The following is a 20,643-nucleotide window of genomic DNA, read 5'->3' as shown; positions in this document are numbered from 1 at the left end:
TACATCTGCAACTGATGCCTGTTTGTTATTTTTAATAGTATCAAAATAAAGTCTTTTTTTGATCTTAACTTCTACTTGCGGAATGTTTTCTCATCCACTAAATCCCAAGAATATGACATTGACTGGAATGGAGACCAGTAAGAGGAAATGTCTGTGCAATGTGGAGCATGCACTATGGAAAATTGACTTTTTGGATGTGGGTATGTGAGTCTTATCTTTTTCATTGACCATGAGCACAAGTACAAGCCCTTAGTGCCTATTTACACCATATTTACGCCCCTGGCCTTGCTGCTCTTTGCACACAGCGCCGGATTGCCTGAATGACACCTAAGGTACAGGGTGGGTAGGGGTCAGGTAGGGGTCTGGAGGGGGGACATCTATGTGGCACCCCCATATACCTCTCTTGAATTGAGCCATGTCTTATGCATGGAAGGTCTCTGTGCTCCAAAATGGAATTGCTTGAACTGAACCCTGTATTACATGAAGCAGTGCTAAACCCCTGTACAACCACCTGCCTCTCCATGATTGGTTTACTGACCTTCTTCTCTTCTGCAACTCCTGCAGTTCCAATCATTTCGGCTGCTGAGCTGACAGACCAGTGCAATATAAAGGTGGCCATATCATGGATCTGTACCATAGTCCATATAATGATTGGTTTGATACCATACAAGACTGACTATTCTATAGCCATCTTTAGGGGGTGGTATCTCTTTAAGACATACAATGTTGTGGTTTAGTAACCAATAATAGGGAAAAAGGCACACTCCGCCCAACCGTTTCTACAAAAAACGGAATATTTTATATTAGTGAGATCTCTTTAGCATTGTGAGGAGTGAGTCTATATGGGGCAAATTCATTATGGGTGATGGGCTGAAAAAGATCTAAATTTTTTTTGGGGCTCCCCTCCTTCCCCCCTACATTTCCTAACTCATGGCAACTTAACTATACAGTGGGCACATGTGTAGGGCAAAATAATTTTTATTTAATGTTTTGAAGGTTTCCCAGGCATTTGTAGTGATGCTACATATTCCTCCATTGAAATTTGAATTTGGCGCCGTATGCAAATTAACTAGCACTAGCGTAACTTCACTTCGCTTAGTGAATCAACGCTAGCGCAACTTCGCAACCTTACGCTACCCCTGAGCGCAACTTCGTATTTTAGTGAATTTGCAGAGCGCTGGCGCAACTATGAATCTTAGTGAATGTCCCACTTTGTCTCTATTATTTGTTACTGAGTAATTTGGCTCATTCTGCAGCTTAGCAAGCATTGTGCAACTCCGTATCAGTTTTTGGATATTTTTCATAAGAAAGGAAAAAAGTAATTTGAGGGAACTCTTTGGTTTAGCATGTTTATATATTTTTTCTTATTCTAAAGCAGTTGTAACAAAGTTACCTGTGTGGCGGGGTCGCCATCTTGTTTCCTAGGGCGCGCCCGGCCCGCCTGCGTGCCTCCTAAAGGTACAGGTGCGCTGGCGTGATTGCGCCAGCGCACATTGACGCGCATTTGACGCGAAATCTGACGGTATTTAAGGCCCATTCTAACCCCCAGCCAGTGCCCGTGATAGAACTCTGTTTCTAGTGGTTTCTGAGCCTAGTGCGTCTGATCCTGTTATTCTGTTATCTTGATTATCCGTGTTTGACCCTGCCTGTATCGTGACTACTCTGAACTCTGTATCCTGACCCTTGCCTGCCTATGACAACTCTTCCTGCTTAACCCCTTGATTGACAACCCGGTTTGACCCTTGCCTGCCTGACGATTCTGATATCCGCCTGCCTCGACCCAGCCTGTCTGACCATCCTTCTGCCTAATCCTTTTATACCATGACCTTCGGCCCAAAAGACTTTGCTAACATCCATGCCCCTTTACCAGCCAGAACATCTCGCCTTGTACCCCTCGTAAAGTCCAGGTGGCACCCAAGCAAGCTGAGGGCTCCTCCTGAAGCTCAACGGTGGTCACACTACTGGTGAAGCCGAGCCAAGCCCAGGGTGCTTGGCACTTGTTCTGGTATTGGGTGCCGGTCATGACAGCAGTGATCCCCAACCAGTGAGCAACCATGAGCAACATGTTACTCTCCAACCCCTTGGATGTTGCTCGCAGTGGCCTCAAAGCAGGAGCTTACTTTTGAATTCCAGGCTTGGAGGCAAGTTTTGGTTGTTTAAAAAGCAGGTTCATTCCTAAACAGAGCCTCAATGTAGGTTGACAGTGCACATAGGGGCTACCAAATGGCTAATCACAGCACTTATATGGCACCCCAAGAACAGTTTTCATGCGTGTGTTGCTCATGGGTTCAAAAGGTTGGGGTTCCCTGTTCTAAAGTGTCAGATATTGGTTGAATTGGTTGATATTTATTACTGTTTGCAGCTGCTGAAATGAGAATAGACAAGAAGGTATCACAGGGTTGCTATCAGGAGGGTACAGTTGGTATTGTAGTCATGGGTCACAAAGGGGGCTTGTGTGTGCAGAGTTTTGATTGATCATTTTGGGCATAATTGGGTGGCTGGGGCAGGTCAGGGGCCAGGGTATGCATGAAAGTGGTGGCCCAGACAACCAGTGGGTTAATAATTGGGCCCCCCGGCAACCAGTGGGCTAATAATTGGGCCCTCAGGGGTGGTATGGCTCTGTTAACTTAGTAGTACAAAACCCCATGTTTATCGATGGCAGCCCTGAAGAGCGTGGAGGGATATCAATCACCATGTTTGTATTGGCATTATTTAAAGAACAATAGTGCTTATTCTTGGTTCTATGGTTGGACCTGGTGAGCCAATGAATTGTGTCTAGTGGTCATGGCGTTATCAAACTTTGTACATGCTTAATGGCACTGGTCCTTCAACAGATAGAACACTAGAAGCAGAGCTTCTCAACACCAGATATGGAAGAGAAGGAGAAGCCTCTACAGATCAGAAAATATCAACTGAGGGAGATGAAACAAAAGCAAAAGTTCTGACTCAGCTGAGATGAACTTAAGAAACTATAAAAAACCTTGTTATTTTGACCAACCAGAAACTCTGATCCTTTCCTTTACTGATGTTAATTCATTTGTTCCCAAGCTTTTGATAAAGAAGGAATGTTATTGTACCTCTTGATACCATGGTGACATGAATGAAAATGTAACAGACTTTTCAGATATTTGTATATTAAAAATGCTGGAATGTGTACAATGTGAACAAGAGGATAATATAGGTGGGTGGACATTCCAGACTTACCAGGTCACCTTGATGGCTTTAAACTGTAGTCAGATTTTTTTATCTCAGGTATAGCAGAAGAATTATGTATGGCTTAAAAAGTCAATTACCATATAAAAGAGTAGAGTATGGGCTAAATTGGACCCTCTTTCAGCAGGATGGGCCTTCGCTAGGTGGAAGGAGTATGTGAGGGTGTTGCTGAACCACATAAAATAAAGGAAAATGGATGCCGGGGGTTCTTTGCAAAACAATAACAAACAGGTTTTATTCGATATAAAGTGCCACAGGGTTGCAATTATTGATGGGCGAATAAATTCGCCAGACGTGGATTCTCTGTTACAAAAAAAATTGACTTGTGTCAAAATTGTCACACGCATAAAAATTGTCGTGCGTCAAAATTATTGCATGTCAAAATTATTTTGATGCCCATTGACTTCAATGCGTTTCGCTATTTTTTTGCTGTCTTGCAAATTTTTTCGCTGTTTCGCTAATTTTTCCGGCGAAGTGAAAACAGATTCACTCATCACTAGTTGCAATACTCACAGCACACTAGGTAGTGAAATAAGTGCAGGTACAATTAAAGACGTAGCAGACACAGCATAAATGGTACCACTGAAGGAATGGCAGGGGCAGTTGAAGTTTACACCTTCCAGAGCACATTTTTGGGTAAAGCTCATAGTCAGAGAAACGGTGCCACTCAGTTTAGTAATTTACAGGACAATGTTAACCACTTTATGGGGTGGTTTATTTGGGAGCGGCACTAGGAGAGAATTTGAGAAACTTGTAGAATTCGAAATAATAACAAGCTGGGCCTAAAGTTTATGCAGGATATGGATTGAAATACCATTATTTATTTTTTTATATTTAATCCTGTATCATCATGATTTATAGGTGTTGAGACCCTGAGGGTTAGGCATCTCCATGGGCAGTTTCTCCCTGTAGGTTGGACACCTAAAGTGGTCTTTAGTGAGCCCTGCGTTTATGACAGTTTTCCTGAATGTTATTACTGGGCCATCTGGTTCATTGCTTGCCCAATAGGTGGCAGTATTTAAAAGTACAAAAGGGAGAGCACACATGTGCTCAGGGGTCTTCCTGGATCCCACCTTGAGGAGAGTTGGATACATGAGAGGGTCTAAGCTGGTGACATCCTCTGGTTAAGATAAGTTAGTGTAATAGTCGCTTTAGGAGGAAAGGTTAGAGGCAGTGTGTTTAGTGAGCAGCTTTCTGGCTCCAACAAAAAGACTATTTGGGGGTTAGTATCCTTACAGGGAACAAGGCCAGACAGGGACATGAGTGGGTGAGCTCAAGAGCAGGGAAAGTGCCAAGAAGCAAGATACCCCGTGGGATCCCAGGTGCTGGGGGGATTCACCAAGGTAGGCTGTACCACCCTGAGAGAGTCAGATCTGAGTTTACTACTATTAAGTGTACAAAGTGTGGAGGGTTTTCACTGGCTGCATTGAATGTCTTTGAAGATTTTATTGCCTGATTGCTTTGACCAAGATCCACTGCTATTTGTTAAATAAATACGTTTTTGGACTGCTGGTACTTCATCCTGGTTGAGCTGAATACCAGGAAACTCACAGGACTCATAGGAGGGTACGGTGTTTAAAGGGCACACACACACACACACACACTGCTGGGAGTTGCAGGGAGTTGCCTACAGGTATCTGGGATACACTGGTAGCAAGTCACACAACTTAAACACAATTTTCAGGCCCACCCAGGGGTGTGCTACATAGGAGATTTAATTCAGATAATATTCTGCTGCATCACCTCATGTCATCCAAAAAATGTTATGAGAGCTGTACCCAGAGGTCAGTTTTTGAGACAACACAGATATACAGGAGTTTATTGCTCTTAAACAAAGATGATAAGCCAAGGGTTATTCTAGATTCAGTGACCCACAACCAGTGGCAACATGTTGTTCACCAGCCCCTTGAATGTTGCTCCCAGTGGCCTCAAAGCAGGTGCTTATTTTTGAATTCCAGGCTTGGAAGATTTAGTTGAATAAAAACCAGATGTACTGGCAAACAGAGACTCTTGTAGACTGCAAGTCCACATAGGGGCTACCAAATAGCCAATCACAGCCCTTATTTGGCACCCCCATGGAGATTTTACATACTTGTGTTGTTCTCCGGCTCTTCTCAAACCTAAATGTTACTCACAGGTAAAAAAAGGTTGGGAAACCCTGTTCAAGAATATCAAGGCATAATGCCTATAGTATAGCAATACAGTATAATGATTCACAACCCCTGTAAATAGTGATGGGCGAATTTATTCGCCAGGCGCGAATTCGCAGTGAATTTGCGCGATTCGCCAACGGTGAATAAATTCGCAAAACGCCCGCAAAAATTCGCAGCAAAAATTCGGCGGCGTCAAAAAAATTTTTCCGAAAAAACGGGCCCCGGCGTCAAAAACGGGCGCCAGCACCAAAAAAGTGACGCCATTTCGCGAATTTTTCGCCGTTTCGTGAATTTCGTGCGAAATTCGCTAATTTTTCGGCGAAGCAAAACGCCGCAAATTCGCCCATCACTACCTGTAAATATAACTATATTGAAAAATACCTTGCTCCAGTACTTTTTATTTCATAATTTAGTCACTTATTTTAGAATTTTAGAACTTAATACTGTTGCACATCAAACTCATACTATAGGTAACCAGCTTGCTCCCTGTCTGATTTGTATAGGTACTATACAGTACATATATACTACAGTATGTCAAGAAGACCAAAACTTTGCATGTTACTCGAACTATAGCGTGCTAAACCTGATCAAATAACCTTTGTAGGTGCTGGGTGCTAATAAACTCGACCTGCTATGGCTTCTTACAGCCAGTAGCAAAAATGATGTATTCCGTAGCACACCATTATTTCAAACAAACAATAGGCAACATTTCAGGCCTCACTGGGCCCTTTGTAAAGCCTAAAAGTGACTAGTGCTAAAGGTTATGTTATATTAATGAGGGGATGGGAGCGGGAGGAGAGGTGCAGATGGTGTGGGTTGCACGTCATTTGCAGGTAAATCCCTCTGTTGGTAAGTCCTTCTATGAAATACCAAAGTACATCATTCAAAACATCAATGTCCACCATTTAAATAGAGTGTACACAAACAGTGGTCTTTTGCAATCTTGCTTTGCAGACATACCAGATTTTCAACTACCTTCCATGCTGGCCAGTAAGAGGTCCACAAATGTAAGGGAACACCTGGTGACGGCTGACATTGAAGGTCAACAAAATTAAAAACAACATGCAGTCCCTTCCTTAATAAGTACCAAAAACTACCCAAAAAGAGCATTAGGGATGCACCAAATCCAGTATTTTGGGATTTGCCTGAATCCCAAATCCTTCATGAAAGATTTGGATAAATCTTGAACCAAATCGAATCTGGAGAGAACCGTGAACATGGAAACCTGTGTTGAAAAAGCTTTTAAGCTCCTTGTTTGAATGACGAACAGTTGGTGATTTTAAGAATTCCGTTTAGTCATGGATTAGGCCAAATCCTGCTGAAAAAAAGCCAAATCCACAACCAAATCCTGTATTAGGTGCATCCCTGAAAACTATACATTCTGGCACAATAACAAATTATTGGGTGGCAACTCTGAATTCCATGCATTATTTTATTAATTCTTCATTAAAAATACAGGGTTTCCAGGCTCAAGTTTGGCATCTTTCCGATGTATACACCCTTAAGGTGGCCATACACGGATAGATCCGCTCGTTTGGCGATGTCGCCAAACGAGCGGATCTCCCTCCGATATGCCCACCTTGAGGTGGGCAATATCGGGCTGATCCGATCGTGGGCCCTAGGGCCCAACGATCGGATCCTAGCGTTCACCAAACGGGCGGTCGGATCGCGGGACCGCATCAACGAACAGATGCGGCCGCGATCCGACGGGATTTTTAATCCCATCCGATCGAGATCTGGCCGACTTTCGGCCAGATCTCGATCGGGGAAGCCCGTCGGGGGCCCCCATACACGGGCCAATAAGCTGCCGACACGGTCTGTCGGCAGCTTTTATCGGCCCGTGTATGGCCACCTTTAGTCATAGGTAAGATATGCTTATGCCCGGATAGCCCCTGGGAGTTGCCACCCATATTTTATTATTGTAGTGTGATTTACAGCCAAAAAACAGCTATGATGTGATAAACATTATCATCTAAAAGAATTAATTCTTCTTGTACCATCTTAGTCTTGAATTACTTTGTTCAGGAATAAATACCTGGTGCACCTTCATTACACTGCAAGGGTGCAGCTGAGGGACAGAGTGTAATGGGACTCTATGTGCCTAGCAGCAGTATATACCCTTATTTCTTCAAGTTTTGCAGATTGGAGATTGGATTAATGTTGTTTATCCCATAATACATTCTTTTGGTTAGCAGGCAGAGATCAGATGCATGAATAGGGTGCCTTCTGAGAGTCTTAAAATCCCAAGATCATTGGTCAGCAAAATGGTGACTACAGATATAAACAATTATAGTGGGTGATTGTGAGGTCTTACAGCTTGGAGGAGAACTAAGCCATTTGTTTTTACTGCCCAACACCACCTTGGCTTTCTTGTACACTCATATGGCTTTCTAAAAGACACTGAAGAACCGCAGGTGGGCCAGTACACCTGACATTTCAACTAGTTGATGGGTGAGGATGACTCTAGCTGGGTATTATGTGTTCCTGTTGGCTTAGCTGTATCACGTACGGCTCCTTAAATTCAGTGCTAGGCTCCCTGGTCTCGGCTCTATCTTCTGCCCGTAGCAGCCGTCTTTGGCTTCGGGAGGAGCCCTCAGCTACTCAGATGCCGCCAGGTTATAAAACTTGAGAGGAGCCAAGCAAATGTTCTGAACTGGCAAAGGGGCACGTATGTTAACGAGGTTGGACGGAAGGCAGGCTGGGGGTGGTACAGGCGGAGTCCAAGCAGGATCAGACAGGCAGTGTTCGATACTGGCGGAGTTAAGCAAGGTCAGACAGGCCAGGGTCGGTACAGGCATCACATCCAGATACTAATGAATTAGACCTAACAACGGAAAATGACTTCCAGCCCAAAGCCCCTTTAAATACATTTGAATTTCGCGCCACAGCATGATGGCGCCGAACAAAGAGTACTAGGGCTGCGGGCATTCCCACAGGGCCCTAGTCCCCACTAGACCATCAGGGTATGTTACAAGCTGGTACTTTTTTTGAAAGGACAATGTTCACAATACAAAGTATTTATGTCAGGACTTGCTGGGTTTCAAACTCTGGACTTTGTGCGGAGTTATCTGTGCACTTTCCTGTTGTGCCACTGGATGTCCTTAGTCTTATATTGTTCTCTATTCTTGTTGTTCCTGGTATACTCCTGTCTTCTGCTTTAGCTCTCTGCCCATCTCGTTATCCCCATCTGTTTCTCATGATCCAATCCTGACCCTTTATTAGCCTGTCCCTTACCTTTGCCTAGTGCTTAGTCATTAAGCTGTTGCCGAGATCTTGCCTCTGGTTCCTGTGTTTTCTGATCCTGTTCCAAGTTCCAAGTTCTCGTGACACCCTCTGGTTACTTGTTCCTGATTTCGAGTCCTCTTCCAGTTCCTGCCTTGTTCCTGTACCCTTGTATGCCTCCTTACTTGCTTTTGAATTCCCCAGTTCTGACTCCAGGCCTGTTCCTCGTCTTTGTTTATCTGCCAGCTGCCTTTACTCTTTGGCCTGATTCTGGACTGTGTCTCTGCCTCCCGATATCCACTATTTCAATTTTATACAAACTTTGCTGGTGCACGTGAAGTACAGTCATTTTTAGCATTTTACTGTTCTGTGCATATGTCCTTACAGGTATATTTGGGAGCAGGAGAGAAGATGACGGCTGTTAGGAACTATACAGAATTGAACCCTGGATGGAAAGAAGTGCAAATCAAGAAACAATAGTCTAAACAGGCATGTGGTTTAGGCTAGTGGCAGGCAAATAAAAAGCCCAGTAACAGACTGGAAGGCAAGGGCTGGGGGAGGACTGGTAAAGTTCAACAACAGGAACCTGGCATCAGATGGGGACTGGAGAAAAGGAACAAGGAACTGGGCAGGAATCAAGCAGGAGCACAGGAATCACATAATAACAGGCTAGATCAGGCTCAGAAGCTTTGATGATTTAGCAATTGGGAGTTGCAAGGAGCAGGCTTAGAAAGGCCCCTGATTGCTAGAGAAATGACACATGTGGGTAACAAAGTAGATGAAGGCAAAAGAGCAGCAGAGAGAGATACTGGATACGCTTTAGGAATACTGACCAATCCCAATTCTGGGGGGCCAATTCACTAACTTCGGGTGAAGGAATCGAAGTAAAAAAACTTCGAATTTCAAAGTGTTTTTTGGGCTACTTTGACCATCGAATGGGCTACTACGACCTTCGACTATGACTAGGACTTTGAATCAAACTATTCGAACTAAAAATCATTCGGCCATTCGACCATTCGATAGTCGAAGTACTGTCTCTTTCAGAAAAAACTTCGACCCCCTAGTTCGCCATCTAAAAGCTACCGAACTCAATGTTAGCCTATGGGGAAGGTCCCCATAGGCTTTCCTAAGTTTTTTTGATCGAAGGATATTCCTTCGATCATTGGATTAAAATCCTTCGAATCGTTCAATTCGAAGGATTTTATCGTTCGATCGAAGGAATAATCCTTCGATCGCACTATTTGCGCTAAAATCCTGCGACTTCGATATTCGAAGTCGAAGGATTTTAATTCCCAGTCGAATATCGAGGGTTAATTAACCCTCGATATTCGACCCTTTGTGAATCGGCCCCTAGATGTCTCCAGTGGCTCAGAAGATTAATGTACAGTTTATCCCACAGTCCAAGGCTTGATTCTGTACAGTTCCGACACAGACTTTCTATTGAATAGTACCAGGGCCGTAGTAGGTAATTTAGGGCACCCCCCAAAAAATTAAGACTGATTTGCCTCCTTCAATGAATTCCCTTACAAAGTATTATTTAAATCAATTGCATTGAACAATGTGGTGCTTGGACTTGCTAATCCTTTACTTGACTTTGCATGACTCTCCCTTTTGGGAATGACTAATGTTACTCACTTGAGAGATGGGTATAGTTAGTTTCTCTGAGCACTCTGAGTAATTATGTTGATTTTATATTATCAGTCCCCTAAGATGTATTTATCTAATATATAAACCAGCTCAGGAAGCCCTTCTCAGTGCTCCTTATAATGACTATTACACATACTTTATGTTGGTTAGGTGCACATTAGAGATGTTTCTCAGCAACAATCAGATACATCACAACATTATCTGGTTTATCTTTACTACAATGTGGACTTTCTGTATACTAGACATGGGGCTAAGAGCAAGTTCTTCTTCGACCATCAGCTGTGCCCGACCTGTTGAGAACATTACTGGATTTCTGAGCCACCCAGGAGACATTATTATAGGTGGGACTTTTATGGTCCATTTTGATAGAGTCTCCAGTGGCCTTGATTTCAAAAGCCAACCCCAAGAGCTACATTGTGGAATGTAAGTAACACTGTTATATTGTTCTGTATCTGTTGAACTGAAGCTTTGGTGACAATAGGGAATTAATGTAAAACACAGGGCACTGCACTTCATCACACACACTTTATTTAATATACTATCAGCCTTTTGTATATCAATAATACATGTGCATTCCAATAACAGGCTAGAGCAGTGGTCCCTAATAAGGGGCTTGCGAACCCCTAGGCTCTCAGTGGCCTTAAAGCAGGTACTTATTTTTGAATTCCTGGCTTGGAGGCAAACACCAAGTGTACTGCCGAATATATGCTATATGCTTCAGGTCCACATGGGGCTACCAAATACTCAATCACCGCCCTTTTTTAGCACTTCCAGGAACCGTTTTCATCCTAGTGTTACTCCCCAACTATTTGATTGTGATCCACAGGCATCCAGTTGGTTAACCCTGTGCTAGAGGTAAAAAGCATATCACACAGCAAGTGTTCTGGACTCTTGGGGGCAAATTCACTAAGATTCGTAGTTACGCCAGGCGTAACTTCGCCGCACTTCGCCACACTTTGCCAGGCGTAGTTTCGCCAGCGCTTCGCAAATTCACTAAAATCCGAAGTTGCGCTCAGGGGTAGCGTAAGGTTGCGAAGTTGTGCTAGCGTTGCTTCGCTAAGTAAAGCGAAGTTACGCTATCGAAGGCTAATTTGCATATGGCGCCAAATTCAAATTTCAATGGAGGAATACGTATCAGCACTACAAATGGCTAGAAAAGCTTCAAAACATCAAATAAAAATTTTATTTTGCCCTACACATGTGCCCACTGTCTAGGTAAGTTGCCATGAGTTAGGAAATGTAGGGGGGAAGGAGGGGAGCCCCAAAAAAAATTTTGATCTTTTTCAGCCTATCACCCATAATATAGAAAACACGCCAGCGTTTTTTGGGACTTAGAAAAAATTTTGACTTTTTTTGAAGCAATCCCTATCTACTCTATTGTGCTTCGCCAGGTCTGAGGTGGTGAAGGAAGTCTAGCGTAAAAGGTAGCGTTCAGTACACTGCGCGCGTAGGTGAATTTGCGTAGTTACGTCGCTAGCGAAACTTCGCCAGGCGTAAGGGTGTGAAGTAACACTAGCGAATCTACGCCAGCGTTCGTTAGTGAATTTGCGCAGTGACGAAAATGCCAAACGCTAGCGAAGTAACGCTATCGTTCGGCGCTTCGGCGCTTAGTGAATTTGCCCCTTGGTCCCTTCTTCAGGCAAGTATATTTCAAAATGAAACTGGAAGTACTTGGCCTATGCATATTTAAGTACAGAAACCTATACATGTGTAACATTGTTGTATAGCCATTGAAAGAAAGAAAATTGAGGTGGTGGAGAAATACATTACAAAAAACTGTTTTTAAGCGTGAAGTCAAAAAGGTGTTCTGGACTGTTGTGTGTATCTAAGAAATGTGAGATCAGGGCTCAATTTAATTAGAATTTTAAATCACCTTGATTGATCCAGGATTTAGAAGAACTGTGGAGGTTTAGCTAAAAAGACGTAGTCACAGCGTAAGTTGTTTCCTAAGGTTTAATTCCCAGATGTTTTTGCTGTGATTAAATGTCCTGTAAACAGGACCAGAATTACTGTAGGGGTAGGAAGGAGCTTTAGGCACATTGTCACAGGTGCATTGTTTTGTTAAAATGTAGATGCCAAATAATACAAGGTCTTCACTCACTATCAATATATTTAGCCTCTGCAATTTAATGTTCAATGTTTAATGTTCCTTCCCCTCCACCTAGATCAGGGTTCCTACAATGAAATGACTAAATGGAAACATATCTTCCCTCATTGGTGTGCAGCTGATCAATAGGAGCATATGGACAATCATAAAGGCTCTTAAGAGTTGAAACTGTCCTAGTCACTCCACAGTGCTGGGGTATGCAGGGGAGGGTGCAAAGAAGTAGAGAATAGAAAATTGGTGAAGATTACAACTCTGGGCATTGGACAAGGAGAAGAGACTGGCACAGGGGAGCAGAAGGGAGAAAAAGCAGCACATTGTGTGAGGGCAGAAAGGAGACAATGGCAGATACATAGAGGTGAATAGGATATAAAGGGATACTGTCATTGGAAAAAACATTTTTTTCAAAATGATTCGGTTGATAGTGCTCCTCCAGCAGAATTTTGCGCTGAAATCCATTTCTCAAAAGAGCAAACAGAATTTTTTATATTCAATTTTGAAATCTGAGATGGGGCTAGACATATTGCCAATTTCCCAGCTGCCCCAAGTCATGTGACTTGTGCTCTGATAAACTTCAATCACTCTTTACTGCTGTACTGCAAGTTGGAGTGATATCACCCCCTCCCTTCCCCCCCCCCAGCAGCCAAACAAAAGAACAATGGGAAGGTAACCAGATAACAGCTCCCTAACACAAGATAACAGCTGCCTGGTAGATCTAAGAACAACACTCAATAGTAAAAACCCATGTCCCACTGAGACACATTCAGTTACATTGAGAAGGAAAAACAGCAGCCTGCCAGAAAGCATTTCTCTCCTAAAGTGCAGGCACAAGTCACATGACCAGGGGCAGCTGAGAAATTGACAAAATGTCTAGCCCCATGTCAGATTTCAAAATTGAATAATAAAAAATCTGTTTGCTCTTTTGAGAAATGGATTTCAGTGCAGAATTCTGCTGGAGTAGCACTATTAACTGATGTGTTTTGAAAAAAAACATGTTATCCGATGACAGGATCCCTATAAGGTAGGAGGACAAAGGGGAAAAAGATACATGGGGAGCCCAGTGAAAGTAGGAATTTTACATGTGGATAGCATGCTGCCGTACCTTACAAGAGTAAACAAAGGCACAGTAAGACATAAGAAAATGGCACACTGGAATGGAGGGGAAAGGCGACATAGACTGAGGAAAGATGTAGAGAGTGACAAATAAACAAATTCTTTCAAAAGAAAGTTCAGTGTTGATTGTAGTATGAAAATAGGGTTAACTTACCAATAGGTATGGGGGGTCCAGGTGCACAAGCCCCAGATAGCTTGTGGAAGGCAATAGATGCAATTAGAAATTCCTTTTGGACTGGCTCAGTCCAGACTTCACTCCAATATTCGATGAAATTAAAAGTATATTTTATTTAAAAAAAAACATCTCAAATGATGTGGCCTTCCGTGTTTTGTGCCATGATGGCACTTACAGTAATCATAGGCTATGAGGCCACATCATTTGAGATGTTTTTTGTTAAATGAAATATACTTTTAGTTGTATTGGAGGCAGTCCGGTTTATGCCAGTCCAAAAGGAATTTCTAAGTGACAATGACAAGATGAGAGGAAAAAAGAGATAGAGAATAGAAAAATATAATTCAAGTAAAAAAAAAGATGGGAAAAGATGAAGAACACGTGGAAGACTATAAAAATAAGAGGTTGATAGGTAAATTAGATTTAAAATACTGATTTATAGACTGACACCAAATGGCGAGAATGGAAATTTGTGAGGGGGGCACTGTGCCTGATTTGCCTAGGGCACCAAAACACCTAGACCTGGCACTGCTATTATGAACTAACTCATTCATGTCTGAGAGACAAGTATCTGGAGCACAGAAGAACTTTCCAACTGATGTTTAGTTTCTGTCCTGCTTCTCCAGTGGAACACATATTATGGGTTTATACAATAAAAGATACAAAGTTTGCAACTGGTCCAACCAGATAAAACAACTAATCAGTGTATAGAATTACTGGTCACTTGTTTAAAAAAACATTGAGTTGGTTGCTATGGGTTACTGCACCTCAGCAAAGTGATACATATAATCATGTAGACAACATTAGATATAGCACAGTTGAGGGTACCTGGAAGATATTGATTTCTATTAGAAAAGCGTATTCTACTGTATTTGTGAGTAGGGTTTAAGATAGAGGTAGGTAGAAAAAAGAACTTCTGACAACCAAGTTGAGAGACTGTCCATACGAGAGGAGTGGTAAGACTAGGAAAATCTTATTTAGGCACCTATCCTTCAAAAGGCATTTAGAAGCTTCCTGCTTTTCTTTTCTCATTTGCGTTTAATCCATTCACCATTAGTGTAGGATACACAAGAAGAGGTGTGACATCATTAATGTGAGACATTTCATTCATGCTTGACATCATTGGTACAAAATGCTTGGCTGTATGCAGGTGCACTGCAATGAACACAACTCAATGTCTGAAAGGAGACTGAAGCAATACAAGAGTTTGTTCATCTCTGGTCATATATTTGACAAGTTTTGTTGGAACCCATAAGCAAAACAAATAACTTATCATTTATACTGCAATATAAATTTTCTTTTTTACTTTAATGGCAGGTTTATTATTGAGTACTTCCAGAACATGCATGCCTTAATTTTCGCTGTCGAGGAGATTAACTCAAACCCTGAACTCCTTCCCAATATTACACTAGGGTATCAGGTTTTTGACACTTGTTTTACATCAAGAGAAGCTGCCAAAGGAACTCTCTTAATGCTGTCGGGAGGAAATGACATCATCCCAAATTATCGTTGTCGCACAGGGGCACGTCTTGCTGGTATCATTGGTGACTCTTGGTCTACAGGATCGATCATAATGGCCCAAATCTTGGGACTGTTCCGATACCCACAGGTAAGAGCAGTCCCAAATCTGGCTTAAAACGGGCAGGCTCAAAACTGGCTTCTAAATTTGTTGCAGCCTAGAGAGTCTCATCCCATTGTTTTGCGCTAGGGCTGCTTTCCTCTCCCATTATCTTATGAATATATAATACTAGTTGTTACCTGGAAATTGTATTGAACTGCATCAGATTCTTTCAGAAAAGACTTTCAAATATTAATTTTATATTGTTAATTCATGGGTTCCCAGATACCAGCACTGGCAACCAGAGAGGGCTTTTCAAGAGTCATTCATGGTTGAGGCTGAATAGTCTAGAGCAGTGATCCCCAACCAGTAGCTCGTGAGCAACATGTTGCTCTCCATCCCCTTGGATGTTGCTCCCAGTGGCCTCGAAGCATGTGCTTATTTTTAAATTCCTGGCTTGGAGGCAAGTTTTGGCTGCATAAAAACCAGGTGTACTGACAAACAGAGCCTCAATGTAGGTTGACAATCCACATAGAGGCTACTAAATGGCCAATCACAGCCCTTATTTGGCACCCCAGGAACATTTTTTCATGCTGGTGTTGCTCCCCAACTCCTTTTACTTCTGAATGTTGCTCACAGGTTCTAAAGGTTGGGGATCCCTGGTCTAGAGGTTTATTTGAAAATGTTTTATGTATGAATTTCTATTCAGACTATTTTAGTGGATTAATCCGTCCTCGTCTCTCTTCATCGGACAAAAATTTGATTTTTACGAGTTGGTGGATGGCCATAATCATTTGTATCATGTAGGGCCCTACAGAGGGACCTGGAACAGTAAAGCAAGAATTTAAAGATATCATCAACATCCCATTATGCCCCCAAATCAGTGTCTTGTTTCATCATGGATGCTAGTGTCTTCATTACCAAAGCTAATATGGGAAAGGACACCCCTGCCTTGTGCCATTAACTAGTTCATGTATGGGATAAGTTTTTCATACTAATGCAGTTGCTAAATGTTGTACCAGATATATCAATTTCTTTTATTGTGTGCCTTGTATTGCAATGCCTAAACAAGTTACACAGTAGTGAAGCTGTTTTTATGGCTAGTGATTGGGGTCAAGTCCACAGATGTTCTCAGAGGTTGATTTCCCAGGCAAGAGGCTTTTTAATTCAGGGTGGATAATAGATAGGATAACCACAATAAAACTGAATGATAGCAGTTTGGTTGATATTTGTACTTTAGGTTAAAAATTAGTCTATATGTGACATAGCATTATCACTGGCAATCCTCCGTTACCTGCCCTATATTTATTGGGAGTTGCTACAACACAATAGCACTCATATTACCTATTGGGTTACAGGTAGATTCATATCTAATAAGACCTTATGTTGTTTAGATCTGGGTGACTATGGTCAAGTCACAGGTGTATGTCTCCTCTTGTGGGTATACATTTACTTACTGTCAATAATCTTTAGCCATGGTGGAAAAGCATTTAGTATTATCTGTTTCTTTCCTTTTTTAACATTTGTATACAAATAATTTTTATAAATCATTGGTGCAATGTAGGGGTGCTGCTAGCCTTATATATTTTAGAAGCATATTTTTGCACCAGCACTACCAATTTTACACACACAAGCTCCCTAAAAGTGTGACCTGACGCCTCATGACATACATTTCTAAGCATTTTTCTGATACTGTATGACATTGAATAATAGGGGTCCTGTGTAGTGATAAGTAATAATTTTGCCAGGCGTGAATTCATAACAAAATTCCACATTGCCCAATAGTTTCTCAAAACCACAGAAAATTGTTGCCATGAACATTTTTGGCCAATGTATTTTTCACTAAAAAAGGCAACTCAAAAAAAACCACCCATTGATTTCAAGGTATTTTGCGCTAAAAAACACTCAAGGACTCAAAAAGACTCAAAAGAAAAAGCCACCACAACAAAATACCATTCATTGACGTAAATTTTGCTAATTTTCATTATATTTGCCCTAATTGGTTTGTTGACAAAAGGATGGTCATGCTGCCATCAGAGAACAGATATGTGCACCTACCATCCAAAGTCTTCAGGAAGGCCATTCCAGAGTTTATTTCAAGGCACAGGATTTGGACCATAGGGCTTAACAATTTCAATTTTCTTTATATCCATTACCTTCAAAAATTCAGTTTTATGTGGTGTACCTAAAGAATGCATTTACATTTTTGACAATAGAACAGCGTACAAGTACATAAAACATATTATTTCTATCTCATTGTGTTTCCAGATAAGTTATTTTGCAACCAGTCCTGTTCTAAATGACCGTGACTTGTTTCCTTCCTTTTTTCGAACTATATCCAATGATGAATATCAAATGAGAGGTCTGGCACAGTTGATATTTCATTTTGGTTGGACTTGGGTTGGTCTTCTGGCAGATGATGATGATTATGGTCAGCATGGGCTTCAGATGGTAAAGAAGGAGTTAATCAATGGTGGAACTTGTGTGGCCTTCACTGAATATATCCTGACTGGTCAAGCCGACAGAGATGCTCCTCGTCTCGTTCAAATTCTTAGAAAGTCAACTGCTCTGGTTGTGATTGTAATATCCTCTAATTTTGTGGTGGTTGTAGAAGAGCTGTTAAAGCAAAATGTGACTGGTTATATCTATATAGCCACTGAAGCATGGGCAACCTTAGATCTACTTTCCACACAGAGATACCAAGGAATATTAACGGGAACTATTGGTCTTGCCGTCCACAATGGGCTGATGCCAAACTTCTCCAAATATCTTAGGAACCTTCACCCATCAAAATATCTTCATGATCAATTCATATTGGATTTTTGGGAGCAAGCCTTTGCATGCAAATGGCTCAGTGATGAAAATTCAATGTGGACGGACAATGTCACAATTAAAGCATGTACGGAAAATGAAAACCTACAGAGCCTGTTAATTGAAGATTATCAGAGAGCCTCTCTCAATGTTCACACAGCTGTGTATGCTATTGCATGGGCTCTACACAGTATGTCAAATTGTAAACCTGGCACTGGGCCATTCTCTGGTGGCTCTTGTGCCAACATCTCTTCATTTCAAGCTTGGCAGGTATGGGAAATTTGTATTTACTGAAATTAACTCAACTGCTTACTGTAGAAATTTCATCCAGAACATGTGTTTTTTACATTTTCAGCTTCTACACTATATTAAAAATGTGAACTTCAGGACAAAAGATGGGAGCCAAGTATTTTTTGATGCAAAAGGGAACCCTCCAGCCATCTACGATGTGGTGAATTGGCATCTGGGTGTCAAGGGTACAGCAGAGCACATTACAGTCGGGACTTATGACCTGAGTGCCCCTGATGGAAAAATCTTGAATGTGGATAGCAAGAAATTTGTATGGATCAATGGAGACACCCAGGTATGGATGAGAAAGTAACCATATAAATGATTTGCTACCATATATAATTGTTTCCCTTGGATTCCTGTTGGGATTTAAGCTTTGCTCTATACTTCTCATTTTGCTTAAACCCTGCCTTGACCTCTACGACAGTAAAGATTTATGGGCAATGGTTTATCAAAGGTTGAATTTCGAATGTACGTATGTGAATTTTTTTTTACTCTAATAAATGTGAATGTACTCACAATTCAACTGGGTTATTTATGAAAACATTTGATCAGATCGAATGGGAACAACCTGAAAATTCAATTGGTATTCGAACACCTTCAGATGGTTCAACTTACCTCTGCCATTAACTTGTAAATGAATTTGGCAAGTTTTAGGTGGCAGAAATTTTAATTAGAACTGTATCATGGTCGAGGTGTGATAAATCTCACATTCAAATCTACATTCGAATTGGGGGATTAAAATTCAAATGTGTGAATTTTGACACCAAAAAAAAATTCTATATATATATATATACATACCCAGATATATATATATATGTCATTAGTTTTCTGCACACCATTATGCTCATCAAATGACCCGGGTGCTACTCACAAAATGTAACAAATGAAGATCCAAGGTAAGTGAGTGCACACTAGGTGTCTTCAAAAGGTATTTTAAAAAACATAATTTTTATTAGGAAAATTTTAAAAAAAGCCAACTTTTCAATCTCCATCTAAGACCTTTATCAAGTATACTTAACACTTAATTCATTAATATTTCTATAGGTTCCTGTTTCAAAGTGCAGTCCAAACTGTTCTCCAGGATTTAGGAAGGTGATTATAACAGGAAAACCCCCTTGCTGCTATGAGTGTGCCCGGTGTCCCCAGGGACAGATTTCAAACCAAACAGGTAGCACAAAAATATTAATGCTCTTCTATAAAACATCATTTAGATGAGAAAGCTAATATCACTGTTATTCTGCAGATGCTGTGGAATGTCATCCATGTTCCTGGGACTCATGGCCCAATCTACAACAGGACAGATGTTTATCAAGAACTACAGAGTTCCTTTCCTATGAAGATCCATTAGGTCTCTCTTTAACATGCACAACCATCTTCTCTTCACTCATCCCACTTGTTATTTTAAGAGTTTTTACCTGGTTTAAAAAGACACCAATTGTCAAAGCCAACAACTTTTCCCTTAGTTGCCTTCTCCTGCTCTCCCTGTTTCTCTGTTTCCTTTGCTCTTTAGGGTTCATTGGTTACCCACAACCTGAAAAGTGTCTTCTACGCCAGGTGGCATTTGGGATGGTTTTTGCTCTTTGTATCTCCTGTGTTCTGGCCAAAACTCTCACAGTTGTCATTGCCTTTAATGCAACCAAACCAGGCAGCAGGTTACGGAAGTGGACAGGAGTAAAGGTGTCCTACCCTCTAATTCTCATATGTGCTTTGATTCAGTTATTTGTGTGTGTGATGTGGCTGTTCATCATCCCTCCGTTCCCTGAAATTGACACTGACACCAAACCAGGAGTCATTATAGTTAATTGCAATGAAGGATCTCCAACTGCTTTCTGGTGCATGCTGGGATATCTTGGCCTCTTGGCCACCATCAGTTTCATCGTTGCCTTCTTGGCCAGACGTCTCCCTGACAGTTTCAATGAAGCAAAATTTATCACATTCAGTATGTTGGCTTTCCTCAGTGTCTGGGTGTCCTTTATCCCAGCCTATCTCAGTGCACGGGGCATGTATACTGTGGCAATGGAGGTCTTTGCCATTCTGTCTTCCACTTGGGCTGTGGTGGGCTGCATCTTTGTGCCCAAATGTTACATTATATTGTTCAGACCCAACATGAACACCAGGGTACATCTTCTGGGGAAAAGCAGAGGTCAAAAATAAAAATATACACTATACAACCGATCTTGGATATTATCAGACTGCCTCAACTTCTGAAAAATTACCATAATATGGTAACTCTTATATACTGTATGTTTGCCAGCTGTGGATTTTCAAAAATGTTCTTAATTGGTTACATTTGCCATAAAATGCTGCATAGATCCTAGCAAACCTAGCAACATGAAATGGGATGATCAATCATAAATGA

The 20,643-nt window shown here is 41.5% G+C and overlaps 1 protein-coding gene across 1 annotated transcript; it reads left to right on the top strand.

The window, feature by feature from the left end:
• Window positions 1-10,479: 10,479 nt before the first annotated feature.
• LOC108710426 (extracellular calcium-sensing receptor) lies at window positions 10,480-20,438 on the top strand. Its single transcript, XM_018251565.1, has 6 exons — window positions 10,480-10,658; window positions 14,942-15,233; window positions 17,451-18,263; window positions 18,349-18,576; window positions 19,329-19,452; window positions 19,528-20,438. Exons 1-6 carry the CDS (start codon window positions 10,480-10,482, stop codon window positions 20,436-20,438), a joined length of 2,547 nt encoding a protein of 848 aa, XP_018107054.1.
• Window positions 20,439-20,643: the final 205 nt, after the last annotated feature.

This window comes from Xenopus laevis, chromosome 3L (genome assembly GCF_017654675.1).
Source record: "Xenopus laevis strain J_2021 chromosome 3L, Xenopus_laevis_v10.1, whole genome shotgun sequence".
Lineage (NCBI taxonomy): Eukaryota > Metazoa > Chordata > Amphibia > Anura > Pipidae > Xenopus > Xenopus laevis.
This window is presented reverse-complemented; position numbering and strand designations above follow the sequence as displayed.

Coding starts and splice junctions, on each gene's coding strand:
- LOC108710426 (XM_018251565.1), top strand. CDS start 10,480: ATGGGGCTAAGAGCAAGTTCTTCTTCGACCATCAGCTGTGCCCGACCT. Junction 15,234..17,450: donor GACTGTTCCGATACCCACAG/GTAAGAGCAGTC, acceptor TTGTGTTTCCAG/ATAAGTTATTTTGCAACCAG. Junction 18,577..19,328: donor GGATCAATGGAGACACCCAG/GTATGGATGAGA, acceptor ATATTTCTATAG/GTTCCTGTTTCAAAGTGCAG.